This window comes from Biomphalaria glabrata, chromosome 10, assembly GCF_947242115.1.
Source record: "Biomphalaria glabrata chromosome 10, xgBioGlab47.1, whole genome shotgun sequence".
In the NCBI taxonomy this organism is placed as follows: domain Eukaryota; kingdom Metazoa; phylum Mollusca; class Gastropoda; family Planorbidae; genus Biomphalaria; species Biomphalaria glabrata.
In genome coordinates, this window is record NC_074720.1 from 16,010,326 (window position 1) to 16,024,968 (window position 14,643).

A 14,643-nucleotide genomic window follows, 5' to 3' on the forward strand; every position below is an offset into this window, starting at 1 on the left:
CCAATAACCGTAGTAAATTCTGCTGGTGTACCTCAAGGAACAGTCTTAGGTCCACTACTATTTTTAATTTAACATAAAAAAGTCACCTAATTGCAGTAGTTCAGGAAGAAAAGTCAATTTAATTGCAGACGACTGCATAATTTACAGAACAGTAGACATTTTACAAAGAGGGATTAGATGAATTACAGAATGGGAATCAAAATGAAGCATGTCTTACCACCCAGAAAAGGCAGTTATTAATTTACCTAATTCATGGTAAACCAGAAACACAGACTAAAAATGCAAAATAACTAATGAAAAACTCATAGAATTGATGAAACAAAAAATTAAACAAAGCATAAAGGTTTATTTAAAGAAATTTATACAAATCAAACAGGAACATAAAACTAAAATGTCATTTAACTTTGGATAGAAAACATTAAGAAACTAGAACAGACATAAACTAGAGCAGCGAGATTCATAACAAATATTCACAATTGACTAGAGTAACTAACACCTTTAGAAAAATCACTAAGTTTAGAAACCCTTCAGGACAGAAGCAGTAATACAAAACCTAATAAAATACTCTAAAAGACAAAGATAAATGCACATTCTTTGTTCCATATGCTAGGACAAATTCGTACAAATGCTCCTTCTTTCCTAGCGCTATTAGAGCATGGAATGGGTTGCCTGAGTCAGCCAGAAAAACCAATGTCTTGGCAGAATTTAATTCATTGATTAACATGCCTGACTAGATTGACCTAGAAAGTAATCGTATTCTTTTTTGAAGTAACATCTATATTTCATAAGATAGAAATCTAAGTGGAGTCTTCGTATACCAGGATTATTTATGGAGTTGAAGCTTCATATACATACTCTGTTTTTATCCCCGTTGAGGTGTGCTTATTATGGGAGTCACAGATAAAAAAAACTTGATGACTATTACAGTTAATTTCCATTCACAATAATGTGACTATCTTACAATTAAACCCAGCAGCTGAAGTATTGCTTTCATTGCAGCTCTCTGTGTCAGTCTGCTGGATGTAAAAGATGGTTGTAAATGATGTAGACTTGGATCTGACTGACACTCTCTCAGCATATCATACTCCAAGTGAACACCTGAAAGTACAGCACAACCTGAACCAACTTCCATTTTGACAATAGCTGTTGGTTGGTCAGTGATATCTGTATATATGGCTATTTTAGTCCAACTGGTCACTAGAGAACCAAGTTTCGGAGGATCACTTGGATAAAAGGCACCACCCCCACCAATCATGCTGGAAAATGTTGCAGTAAAATTACCTGTACTAAATGTAATATTTGCTGCATGCAATCCTTTGTTTGAGCCATATTGAAATCCAGGATAAACTGGCCCTCTGCCTATTCCTAAAGAAAACCATGGTGGGGAAACAAAAGTTAATAAATAAAGCCAAATTGGATGTACATTTAAAAATGTAAATTAAAAATGAAGGGATAAAATCAACTGCTAAAGTGCCTTGACAACACTGAACAAAAATATAATCATAATGTAAGATGTATTTATATATATACCAGTACTTAAAATTACTTAACCAGGATAGAAACGCAATTCCCTCTCAGCCATTTTTTCTAAGGGTCCATTTTTGTCAAATTCAATGTAGTCACAACCAAAATATCCTCCAGCCCCAAGTCCAAGATAAGAGCCACCACCTAGAACAAAGTCTCTCAAATTTTGCATTCCTTTAGCCCCCAGTACATTGACAAATCCAGTGGTGTATCCACTGCCAAATGTCAGCAATGCTGCACTGGTCAACTTTGAGCCTGTAGACAAAAGAAATTGTCTCATAAAAATATGCTAACTACCGGTATTAGAATTTCATACATACAGTACACTGAAATGGAGAAGGGGGAGGGGGGGGGGGGGGAATAAGCTCAAACTCTGTTAAATTTTTATTTTAACAGGAAAGGAATATTGGAAACATATTTATAGATGTATAAAAAGTTACAGCGGATAAGCAGCTACCTAAAATTCAATCAACATACTAGTAAAAACATGAGGACAGTGTGACAAGGTAGATTAGAATTTGGACGTTTTGGGTGTCTAGTGGATTTTATAGTTTGAGAATCCACACTTGCACATATAATCCACAGGCACAGCTTTATAATGCAGGCAACAAAAACTAAGATGTAAAATTATGTACAGTTTATTATACAAGAAAAATAATTAAAAGGTGAAAGGCTGTACAGTTGCTAAGATGGGATCTAGCGCATTTACAAGTCTATCATCATTAGATTTTTGAACCAAGTGGTCTGAGTGTCATTAGGCTGGTTGCTTAGCTTTCAGGTCCGGTGCTGCACTGATGAGACGGGTGTGGCTAGTACTGTCGCTGTCTGCTGGTGGGCTGGCATGGTGGATCCAGGCTCCGGATGCAGTCCAACGTTGTATGGTTGCAGAGCTAAGCTGCGTCTACCATTTAGTCAAGCCAGTGACGAGTCTGTGGCTAGCGTTGTTACTTGGACTCTTGAAGGATTAGGACTGATGTCTGCAGATCTGGTGCCAACAAATCTGGTATCAGCTTTAGGTTGCTAAGATTTCAGGCGGATGTTGCCTATAAATAAAAGATTATCCATAAGGAATACACAAATATATGTACACAAATAATGTGTAAATAAATGCACAAATATATATATACACACTACTAAGTAAATTGGTTCTCAAGCACTTTACTAAGTTACATACCACCAATCCAAAGTGAAATAAGGGAATGAAAATAGTCCAGAGCTCAAGCAAGAGATAGATGTGCTCCCTGTGGGCTCTCCAGCGTGAATGAGATTGGACGATGAAATTTCGTCCATATACACGTGGAGAGTGGGGGGGGGGTGTGAATGGCGGGAGAAGAGTGCAAAGGTGGTCTAGACTATCTGGCCTCTTTTGACAAAGGGATCCCCGCTTGACCGTGCCGAGAGTTTCCGGGAGATAGACATTGCGCGAAGGCACGAGTTGAAAGTCGAGGACATTTGCCCAGGTGGTCAGAGGATATGAAAAGGGGGGGGGGGTATCAGAGCTCGGCCAGATCAAGGGAGATTATACCTTGATAATAGCCAGCGCTAGACGATCGGGGAGATCGCCACCCAAGGGGGCTCTTTGAAGTGCCAAGCCGCTCCTGAAAGGGGGGGGGGGTGTCAACGGATGTTTGCCAAGATAGATAAAGGGGAGCATACTCTCGTCAAGAGTCTAGTGTGGCACGTGTCGAGGTGGGGATAATAAAATGTGACACCGATGCCAAAGGGGGTGGGGTTGGATTGGAGGGATGGTGGCTGTATTTTTAGCGCTTGATTGGCTAAATTAGTAAAATTGATGTTTACTGTGTTTAAATAAATTAATTAAATGCTTAGACCTGAGTGATACCTTGAGTGAGCTAAAACGGGTTTGTCACAGACAGGTAAAATGATGGTAACAAAAATATGTTTTTGATTGTTCATTATTTCTAATTGTTGTAATAAATGTGAGCAGAACTTTCTGGTGTACTATAGGTGACTGAAGAGACTTATTTTTCTTTTCATTATAAAAGTGTAATTTGAAGTCTTCAACTATTTTATTTTAATGGTGATTTTAGAATATCTTACATGTTTATTTTATAATTAGTATGTAAATTCTAAAATCCCATTTGAAAACCATAGTTAAATAGGTCAAATACCTGTCAATGCTTATTAACCTCACCATGCCACTCGGGTGGAAACGGTCATTAGAGGAGACAATTAGGCCAAAAGGGAAGCAAAAAAGAACCCCCTTTGGGATGCCTAAGGACCGAGTTCATTGCACTGGAAGGGAATAGAAGAAAGCCCCAACAACCACACACTGTTCTTCAAGGGAGCATTTTTTTAAGGCGGACACCTGCACGTCTGATGTGGTACAGAGAAGAAATATTGGGAAGTTTCCCAGTGTGCTCAGCCATTGGCTTTGCTTCTAATCTGAGTGCCTTGGGATATGAGCCATCTGTATTAGGGATGTAATAATTTACATCTGCTTGGATCTTTCACAGACAAAAGTTTGTTCAGACAGGCAGATGGTGGCAAGCCTAGAGTTCTAAGAATCATAAACTTAACTTTTATGACAATTAAAAGAAGAAGGATTGTAGGTATAATTAGACTGATTTTTCATCGTCAACATTGCACAAATAAAAGTCATAAAAGCATAAAAAAATATTCCATTTAAGAAGTAAGTTTCACATTTAGCAAAATTACTATCTTCTTATCTTATATGATACAGATGTTATTTCAAAAAAGAAGATGATTATGTGTCATGCATTTAGTCATGCATATTAACCACTGAACTAAATTCTGCCAAGTCACTGGTTTTCCTGGCTAGCTCAGGCAACCCATTCCATGCTCTAATAGAGGTAGGAAGAAAGAGCATTTGTACAAATTTGTCCTAGCATATGGAACAAGGAATGTGCCTTTATCTTTGTGTCTTTCTGAGTATTTTTTTTTTTAAATTTTGTTTTTGTATTCGAAGATTATGGTTCAGTGTTTTATATATAATTGCTACTTTACTTTTAAGTCTTCTATCCTGAAGGCTTTCTAAATTTAGTGATTTTACTAAAGGTGTTACTCTAGTCAAATGTGAATATTTGTTTATTATGAATCTCACTGCTCTATTTTGTGTCTGTTCCAGTTTCTTTATGTTTTCTTGAGTTGAGGGGTCCCAAACAGAGAATGCATTTTCTATTATTGGCCTAACTAAGGTTAAATAACATTTTAGTTGTATGTTCTTATTTGATTTATAGAAATTTCTTTTAATAAACACAAATGCTTTGTTTGATGTTTTGATAGTTTCATCAAATGGGGATTCCATGACAGTTTTCCATTTATTATAACACCTAGGTATTTTGCATTTTTAGTCTCTGTTACTGATTTACCATGAATAAGATAAGTGAAATTAATTTGTTTTAGTTTTTTTGTTACTCTTAATAACTGACATTTTCTGGGTGGAAAGACATGCTCCAATTTGATTCCTAATTCTGTAATTCATCTAACTCTCTTTGTAAAATTTCTTTATCTTGTGTTGTTTTTATTGTTCTATATATTATGCAATCGTCTGCGAATAATCTGACTTTTGTTCCTGAACTACTGCAATTTGGTAAATCTTTTATATAAATTAAAAATAGTAGTGGACCTAACACTGTTCCTTGAGGTACATCTGAGTGTATTGTTATTGGTGTTGATTTAGAGCCATTTATTATTACAGTTTGTTCTCCCCTATCAGAAAATCTTTAATCCACTGATCCAATGGACCATCAATGCCAAAATATTTTAATTTTTTAAGCAAACTATGGTGATGAACATTGTCAAAAGCCTTGGAAAAATCTAGTAAGATAGCATCTATTTGTTCACTATCATCTAAACCTTTTGAAAAATCATCAATTAGTCCTATTAGTTGAAGGCACATCTAGTTTTTTTTTTTTTATGATTTGATCTAAACTTAGGTTGTGTAAAGTTTCTATGAAAAGCTCATTTATTTCCTTAAGGTTTTGGTGTTTATCTTTGGTTAGTGTTTTACAATTTATATCAGGTAAGTTGAAATCACCCATAATCCAAAAAACTGCATTTTTATTTTTTTCTTTAAGTGTAGTTAACTGATTGCATAGTTCTTGCATGTACTCTAAACTAGAATTTGGTGGTCTGTAAATACTGCCTATTAGGGATATTGAGGTGGTGTTGATTTTACAAAATGTTGATTCTATATTTTTTGAATTAGGTAAGGTAATTTCTTCTGCTATAAGAGTGTTTATTATTGCTAAAAGAACTCCTCCATGATTATCTGCCCTATCTTTTCTAAAAATTTCATAATCACTATACTAGTTTAAAACATCAGGTCTATTTCAATAATATTATTATCTACTATAGAAAACAAGATAATTTATAAATCTAATTGTTAGGCAAAATTAATAGTAAAACTAGATTTAGGAAAACCTTACCTTCAATTATATCTTCAGCAGAAATAAGATCAACTTTATATATGTCAGGATCTAAATGTGTTTTGAGTGAATTTAGAAGATGAAAGCATCCATTTTCATTGGACCCAAGACCGCTGTAAACAAAAACATCACTTGGAGACATGGCATGCTGGGAAAGAAAACACAAAATGTTATCATAAAACATTTCTGTATCACAGGCTATAAAGTCTTTTTTGAAAGCGTAAAACATTATCTTTAATTATAAGTTGTTTACTTTCTTCCTAACTACCAGATAGGGCCTATTATAAATGTGAAATACTTCAAATGACCTTTATAGCTACAAGAAACATTCATGAGATAAGCCATAGACTCCAGTTGTCTTACAATGAGGGCAGTATTATGCATTATATTTATTAAATAAAAAGCTAAGAACAAAAGTTTCGTGGGATGAAGTGACTGGGATTCACATTGGCCTATATAAAATTCTGTTAGGTACTTATTGCTGGAAGTGGTAATGAAAATAAGCACTCCAGTAGCCTACCTATAAAATACTTCCAAAGCCATAAAAATCCTCTGATAACCAGTCTTACTGCTGGACTTCACATGAGGCTCAGATATTGAGTCTGGCTGAACTGTTATCACTGATAAAAGAAGGGGGAAAAGTGAATAACTGGTGCATAAACCAATATATAAGCTTCAGGCAGGAGGGGCTCATTAGCCTTGTGAGAAGGAGAAGAAAAATTCCAGCTTTGCAGCTATAGATACCCAAACATGGGAAAGGCTGATGAAAAATCAGGAACTGGTGAGCCTTAACCAGCTTGAAGCACAGTGTTAAACCCTGACAGAGCCTGCGATGCGACTGATCCTAAACTGTATTGGCTCTTGTCATTTCACAACTGGAGGAGGCTAAATATACAAAAAATGATCCCTCACTGCTTCACTTTTTCTGGCTTCACCATTTTGTGGGTTTTCAATAAATATTAATGACAAAAATAATTCATGGATCTTTGCTCCTTTCTGTGGAACTCGATTGGCAGATTTTTCCATAAAAATATCTAAAATTACATAAAAAAAAACAAATAAATATATACAAATTTATTACAAATATTAACTAACAAATAACTTAATGCAAAAATCGAGGGATCACTGTATATAATTATATATAAAATTAAATAAATAAATAAATATATATATAACTAATCTTTATTATCTGTGAGGAAATTTGTTTTACAGTTGTGGATTACAAAATAAAAAACATTACATGTGAAATTTACAACGGTAAGTTACATTTTGTTCAATGATTTAATTGTCAAAGGAATCAAACAGATGTGTCTATTTGATCCAACTTACTGACGAACTAGCCCTAAAACACCACCTACCCAATAACAGAGAAAAAAATACCAGATTTTCAAACATTAATTTGATTTGATTTGTTAATTTGAGGCACATCGGCACAATTTAGGCCATGTCGTGCCTGCAGTCCCTTAAGGACTACTCTCTCTCTAAACAACAAGGGCCAGATTCTATACAGTCATATAATTAAAATCAAGGTCTATTCACAGTTAAAATAGTAAAGGTAGTAAAAATTTAAATATTTGGTAAAAATCTAATGTAAATAGTGCATGTTCACAAATTCAGAAATCAGATCTTCGTAGATAGCCCCACTTCCCGAATAAAGCCCAGTACCTTCCCAGGGTCGACATTATTAAATAGTGTTTTTAGATTAGTGGCTCCAAAATATTTCGCCCTGACATCCTGGTATCTGGGGCAATCAACGAGGATATGTTCCACGGTGAGGCGAGAGTCACAGTACTCGCAAAGTGGGGGCTCCTCTCTCTTCAGTACAAAAGAGTGCGTGATGTAGGTGTGGCCAATCCAAAAGCAGGGTTCGTGGGGTTGGATTTTAGCTTGACTATATACTGCATTGCAAGCTTTTTCATTCTTATATCCATGGGGAGTTCTCCAGCCTCCACATGGAGACTTGGGATAGGCGATGTACGAAACGCGCCGAGACAGAGACGCAGGGCAGCATTTTGTATTGGTTCCAGTATTTTTAGGTACGACTTCCTTGCTGCTCCATATATTATGGATCCGTAGTCTAGCTTGGATCGAATTAGACTCCGATAGAGCAGCAGCAAGGTATCTCTGTCAGCTCCCCAGTCCGTATGGCTGAGTACTCTTAGTATGTTTAATGACTTTTGGCATTTCTTCCTAAGTTCCTTAATGTGGGGGAGAAAATTAAATTTGGAATCTAAGGTGAGTTTTCACGACAGGGATCTTCTTTTTGTGTATAAATAGTTCAGGGTCTGGGTGGAGTCCCCTTAGATTACAAAAATGCATACTAACTGTTTTGGAGTCTGAGAATTTGAAACCATTATAGTTTGCCCAACCCTGAATTTTGTTTAAACATAACTGTAATTTCCTTTCTAAGGTGTTCATGTTTTTCCCATAAGTAAGAATGACAAAGTCATCGACATACAAAGAGCACTCTATGCCAGGGGACAGCGCATTTATGATGCTATTTATTTTAATGTTGAACAGGGTGACTGACAGAATGCTGCCCTGGGGTACACCCATTTCCTGGTCATGAGTGTCAGAAGCGGAGTTGCCCACTCGGACCTGAAATTTTCGATCTTTCAGGAATTCCTCCCCAAAACGGGGGAGGTGTCCCTTAAGCCCCATAAGCGCCAGGTCACGTAGAATGCCATGTTTCCAGGTTGTGTCATAGGCCTTTTCTATATCGAAGAATACAGCTACTAGATGTTCTCTTCTGAGTAATGCATTTCTAATATAAGCTTCCAGCCTTACCAGGTGGTCAGTTGTTGTCCGCCCCTGCCGGAATCCGCACTGGTAGTTTGAGATCACTTTATTCCTTTCCAGGTACCAGACCAGCCTACTGTTAATCATTCTTTCCATGGTTTTGCAGATGCAGCTTGTTAGTGCTATTGGTCGATAGTTAGCTGGGTCAGAGCCGTCTCTTCCCGGTTTAGGTATCGGTATAACTGTGGCTTTCCTCCAGCTGTTTGGGAAAGCGCCTGTTTGCCACACACAGTTATAGACCCCTAGTAGGACTGCCAATGAGGGTTCGGGAAGGTGCTTGAGGAACTGGTAATGGATTTCGTCTTCTCCAGGCACTGTGTCATGTGACTTGTCCAGCGATTCCCTCAGTTCCTCAAGCGAGAACGGTTTGTTGTAGTCTTCATTGTTCTCTGACCTGAAATCAATGGGGTGTCTTTCCTCCCTGGTTTTAACTTTTTGGAACTCTGGCGTGTAGTGTGCAGTGGATGATTTTTCTGCTATTGAGGATGCAAGGCAGTCAGCTATTTCTCTGGGGGACGTGACAGTTCGTCCTTGGTTTTTCAAATGCCCTATTGCATTTGATTCTTTCCCTTTGATTCACCTTACTGCCTTCCAAACCGCTCTAGCAGAAGTTTTGGCATCCAGACTGCCGACAAAACTTCTCCAGGAATTCCTTTTGGCTGACCGTATGGTTTGTCTAGCCTTTGCTCTAGCTATCCTGAATAGCTTTAGGTTTTCCTGGGAAGGATTCTTTATAAATGCAGCCAGTCGTTTTTTCCTATCACCAATAGCACTTTTGCAAGCTGTATCAAACCATGGTTTGCTAGGCCGTTTTGGATTTGCAGAGGTTAGGGGTACAACTTTCCTGGCTATACTTAGTAGCTTGCTAGCAAAGGTATCAGCTGGGTTCTGTTCATGGAGGATATTTTCTGTGATATCCTCAGAGCATCTTTTTGGAATTGTTCCCAATCGGCCTTATTCAGTTTCCACCGCTGAGGTCGTCCCAATGAAGGGAGATTGTTAGTAATGATGATTGGGAAGTGATCACTTCCCCGTAGATCATTGCTAACTGACCATTTAAAATCGTCCAGAAGTCCGGGGACGCATATGGTGAGGTCAATGCATGTGAATGATCCAGTTCCTGGGTGCAAGTAGGTCAGTGATGCATCATTAAGTATGCATAAATCATGTTGGAGGAAGATATCCTCCAGCATACGACCTCTTGTGTCGGTATTGTTGGATCCCCACATGGTGTTATGGGCATTGAAATCCCCAAGGATTAAATAAGGCCGGGGGAGTTGTTTCAATTGGTCCTCCATGTCTGTTCGGTTTAATGGAGCGCCTGGTGGTAGATACAGGCTGCAGCAAGTGATAACCTTGTGAAGGGTTATCCTAGCTGCTACGGCCTGTAGTGTGGTCTGTAGTTCTACCCTCTCATGGGGGATGCTATCCTTCACAAGGATACAGACTCCACCTGATGCTCTCTCTGCATCCTCAACATTCTTGGTGTAAGCACAGTAGCTTCGGAAGCTGATGCAATCTTTCAGAAATGTTTCCTGTAAGCAGACAGCTACAGGAGTCTCAGAGTCCATCAGTAGCTGCATTTCCTCGTAATTGGCCTTGAGGCCTCTACAATTCCACTGTACAATTCTGGAATCCATGGCTTATTCTAGATGACCTACTTGGAGCCTTTTGGCCTTGGGAGGGAGGCCCCCGGAGGGGTTTCCCTTTATTCCAGTGACCTTGGTATTTTTATTCTTGGGTTTGGATGGAGAGGTTAGAGCGGATGTTATTTCCTCCTCTTTCACCTCGGGCATCCTCTCCGCTTTGATTTCTCCCCTTAGGGAGTTGGTCAACCTCTAACTCGGTAGAGGTTGGGGTGTCTGGCTGGGTTCTCTGAGGAGAACCTGTGTCAGACATGATGTCTCCGGGTTCTCCCGGAGTATTGGTTTTGACATGCTGCTCAGTCTCCATGCTCTCATCAGCGAGCACAGAGAACCTGTTCTTTAGCATGACAACAGGGCTTTCTTGTTTCTTCAGAGGTGTGTTCTTTGGCGGTGTTTTCTTCTGAGTTGGGGGAGGAGGAGGGGGTGGTGGGGTCAATGTGTCCGTCTGTGTGGCTATGGATCTTCCTTTCTTAGCAACAGCCTGGGCGTAGGTCTTTGTCAAGCCGAATTGGCCCTTGGGTAGGGCCAGTACAGCCGATTTCGCCTGGCTAAAGGTACATCCGTTTCTTGCCTTGTACTCCTGCACGGCAACCTCCTGTTTCCACACAGGGCAGTCCTTGGAGTAGGCTGAGTGGCCAGCTTGACAGTTTGGGCATTTGAATTGGGCTGTGCAGCCCTTGTCCTCATGACCCTCTCCAGCACATCTGGCACACACAGTGTTCCTCTTGCAGACTGCCGCGCCGTGTCCATAACCCTGGCACTTGAAGCACCTCATGGGGTTAGGTATGTAGGGCCTCACTGGAACTCGTAGGTATCCTGCCTTCACATACTCTGGCGGTGTCCTAGTTCCGAATGTGAGGATAATAGTGGCGGTTTTGACCTCCTCACCCTCCCTGCGCTTGGTAATGCGCCGGGCATGGGTGACTCCTTCAATGCCCTCCACTATTTCCTTCTCGGAACATTCCAGTAGGTCCCTAGAGCTGATTACACCTCTGCTGGTGTTCAGACTGGTGTGGCATGACTTCCACTTGGAGATCACAGAGTCTTCTGCATCTTAAAAGCCCATCAGAGTGTGTCTTGCTGTCTACTTCTACAAGGAGGTCCATTGTTTTGTGTAGCTTAGACACACTCTTGGGCTCTCCCACTACTGACTTGAGTCCCTTATAGATAATAAAAGGGCTCAACTTGGTCAGGCTTTTTCCCTCCTCTGTGCATCTAACCACCAGAAATGATGGCCAGGTGGCACAGCTTTTTGGGACCTCCTCTTTTTTATCGTCAATTCGTCGTTTCTTGCCCAGACATAGGTCTGGGGCAAGTAGTTTTGTGTGTGTTTTTTTGTCCATATATATTCTGGTTAATTCGGCACCTGTGCTCCCCACCCGCCATCGAGTCCAACAAGGGGACGGGCCATTCAGATGTCCAGAATGAGCCCGCCAGGGCTACACAGGTGCTATACTCAGTCAGCTGCTACATCGGACATGTGTTCGATACAGCAGCTCCCTGATTGACCCTCCAGCCACCGCCCTCCAGCATAGGTCGACGACCTATGCTGGTAGCTCGGCATGACCAGCCGGTTGACCCAGAGCGGGCCATCTGGGTCTCAGGTCTAGGGGAACTTGGAGCCAAAGTATTGTGTTGTTGTGGTTTATCCTCAGATAGCCACCACTCAAACACCAGGATCTCTTTATCCCCCCTTACCCGTCGCAGTCCACGGCAAACGAACTGGTCTAGGACGTAGTGAGAATTTAAAGTTAAGGAGACAGTGTGATGATCAATGAAGGCAGACTTAGGAAAAGAGGAGGCAGACACAATGATAGAAAAGAAGTAGGGCACTTTTAAGCTCCAAAAGTGCTAAGGAAAGAGGAGCGCAATTTAACGTCATGTCTTGGGACGATTCAAACCTTACACCCGGACTAAACTACAAACAACCAACCATTAAAACACATTTACTAAATAACACCTTAACAAAAGAATCAAATCCACTGGAGCTCAAAGTAGGCACGCTTGAAACAATTGAAAGCTATCAAAAAACAGCTATCCATATTTATACAGGCTTTCAAAGCCACCATCAATGCTGGTCTTGGTGCCTTCCTGGTCTCCCCTAAATATAAACACTTTGAGATAAGCGCACCCTGTGGCGATTACTGCTCAAACTTCCAAGCCGAAATTGAGGCAATTACCATAGCACTACAGACAGTGGAAAACAAATTATATGAAGGAGTGCAACCACCATCAGATATTGTTGTCTTTACAGACTCCCAATCTACTCAGCAAGCACTTAACAGCAGCACCTCAAACAGCCCAAGAGAGTTGACAACACTCATTGTGATAATCCATCAGATGATATCAAAATTAAATATCAATACCACACTACAGTGGATCCCTGGACACATTGGCATCATGGGAAATGAAAAGGCAGATAAGCTATCAAAGGCAGGTTCATCTATGGAACAACCAGATAGACCTGTTAACTACCTCACCCTAAGGTCAATGTTAGTCAACAATCACAAAGAGGAGTGGCTCAACCAATGGGCATCAGGAAACACAGGCAGAGCCATGTACAAAGAAATGACTACGCCTAACAAACTGGACAGTATTAACTTCCTCCCCCGCAAAGAACAATCTACAATCTTCCAACTAAGAACAGGACACACACCACTATTAAATTACCACCTGAACAAAATCAACTCCACACAACTCCCCCTTTTGCCCACCCCTTTGAAACTGTAAACCATATCCTCTTTGAATGCCCCTCCCTAATCCACCTTAGGCAGACCCTACTTCCACTACAGCCAAACATAACCAACACCCTGTACGGCAGTGCTGAACAACCGAAGAAAACAGCACACTTTTTTTCCTAGGCACAGTCTGCAAAAGAGCTCACAGCTCAGCAGCAATAAAGCTGGCTAGAAGAAGAAGAAAAAGAAGAAGTCTATTTGTTTTTGTGATCAGTTTCTTATATCTTCTTTGTGATCAGTTTCTTATATATCTTCTTTGTGATGGTAAAGAAGAGGGTGATTTTTGTATGCTTAGATATTTTCATAGTTTTTTTTAGCAATATATGTTTATCTCCAATCTAGGTGTCCAAGAGCGGATTGTTTGTTACCTATGATCTTATTAGCAGCATTTAGAATTTTATAAAGTTAATAAAGTTTATTTTTATGTTCAGATCGATTGCCATACCAGGCAGTGATGTTGAAACTTAAAATACTGCAGATGTGAGCATGATAAAACACTGACAAGGTTTTTTCACTTATGTAAACACTAAACTTTTCACTAAAGGAGGACATTTTTCTTAGTAAATAGCCTTATTAATCTTTGTTTGTTGCCCTTTTTTGGTGATGTTTAAAAATGTTGTTTGTAAAATGTTTTACATGTTTCGGATGTTCCTTCAGAGTTGAAGATAATTACTTCCTAGTCCAAACCTCCCGCAGGACGACAGGGGATGGGAGCGGGCAGGGCTTGAACCCGGGACCATCAATAAATCTGAACGACAGTACAGTGCGCAAACCGCACGGCCAGGCAGCCATCTGAATGCAATAAAATTAATTTTATTTATTTTTATATATTTATAATATATACTAATTATATAGATCTATTACTATTATATATATATTTTAATGTCATTATAGATTTTTTATTATTCTAGCTAGATTGTAAGATACAATTAACTTGAGACTTGAGTTAACTAAATACTAAATTGTAACTAAATTCTACTCTGATTCTCAAATTCTGTATAATATACTTATATACTACTTATAGATTATAGAATAACAATAATTAATAATTTAATAATTATATTAATAATAGATAGATGTATATTATACTATAGACTATAGTATATACTATTACTAATAAAATAGTCACTAGATTTACTAGATCTAGATCTAGATCATAGATGTAGTGAGTAGTGAGTTAGGGCTAGGCCGGCTAGGGTTATCTGGAATTTATACAATATATTGTTACATTATTATTATAATTAGATCTATAACTTAAACTAAAGTTATATTGCTTATATTCATAATCAAATTCACTAACTAAAACATAGATCTAGATCTAGAATCTAGTCTAGTAAATAAATTTATAATTTATATAGATCTATTCAATCTATTGAGACTATTGATACCTAGATGATCTAAATCTAGTAGATCTAGATCTAGATTTATTTATGTCAGTGAGAACAATGTCCATGAACAGCTTTTATTTCATTTTGTTTTTTATATATGTCAGTGTCAGTCTTTATAAAACTAATTCTTAGAAAC

At 39.0% G+C, this 14,643-nt stretch overlaps 1 protein-coding gene across 6 annotated transcripts; it reads right to left on the bottom strand.

Moving 5' to 3' along the window:
- Positions 1 to 326: 326 nt before the first annotated feature.
- On the bottom strand, positions 327 to 14,609 carry LOC106058484 (uncharacterized). Of its 6 annotated transcripts, none has more exons than XM_056045160.1 (5): positions 14,508 to 14,609; positions 6,457 to 6,556; positions 5,937 to 6,084; positions 1,552 to 1,779; positions 327 to 1,365 (listed from the first exon to the last, which is right to left on the bottom strand). In XM_056045160.1, exons 3-5 carry the CDS (start codon positions 6,076 to 6,078, stop codon positions 953 to 955), a joined length of 783 nt encoding a protein of 260 aa, XP_055901135.1. In that variant the 5' UTR covers positions 6,079 to 6,084; positions 6,457 to 6,556; positions 14,508 to 14,609; the 3' UTR covers positions 327 to 952. The 6 variants fall into 6 exon arrangements, with proteins under 6 accessions (XP_055901135.1, XP_055901133.1, XP_055901134.1 ...); XM_056045158.1 differs by having other exon boundaries at positions 6,457 to 6,970; positions 14,508 to 14,582; XM_056045159.1 differs by lacking the exon at positions 14,508 to 14,609 and adding an exon at positions 13,756 to 13,933.
- Positions 14,610 to 14,643: the final 34 nt, after the last annotated feature.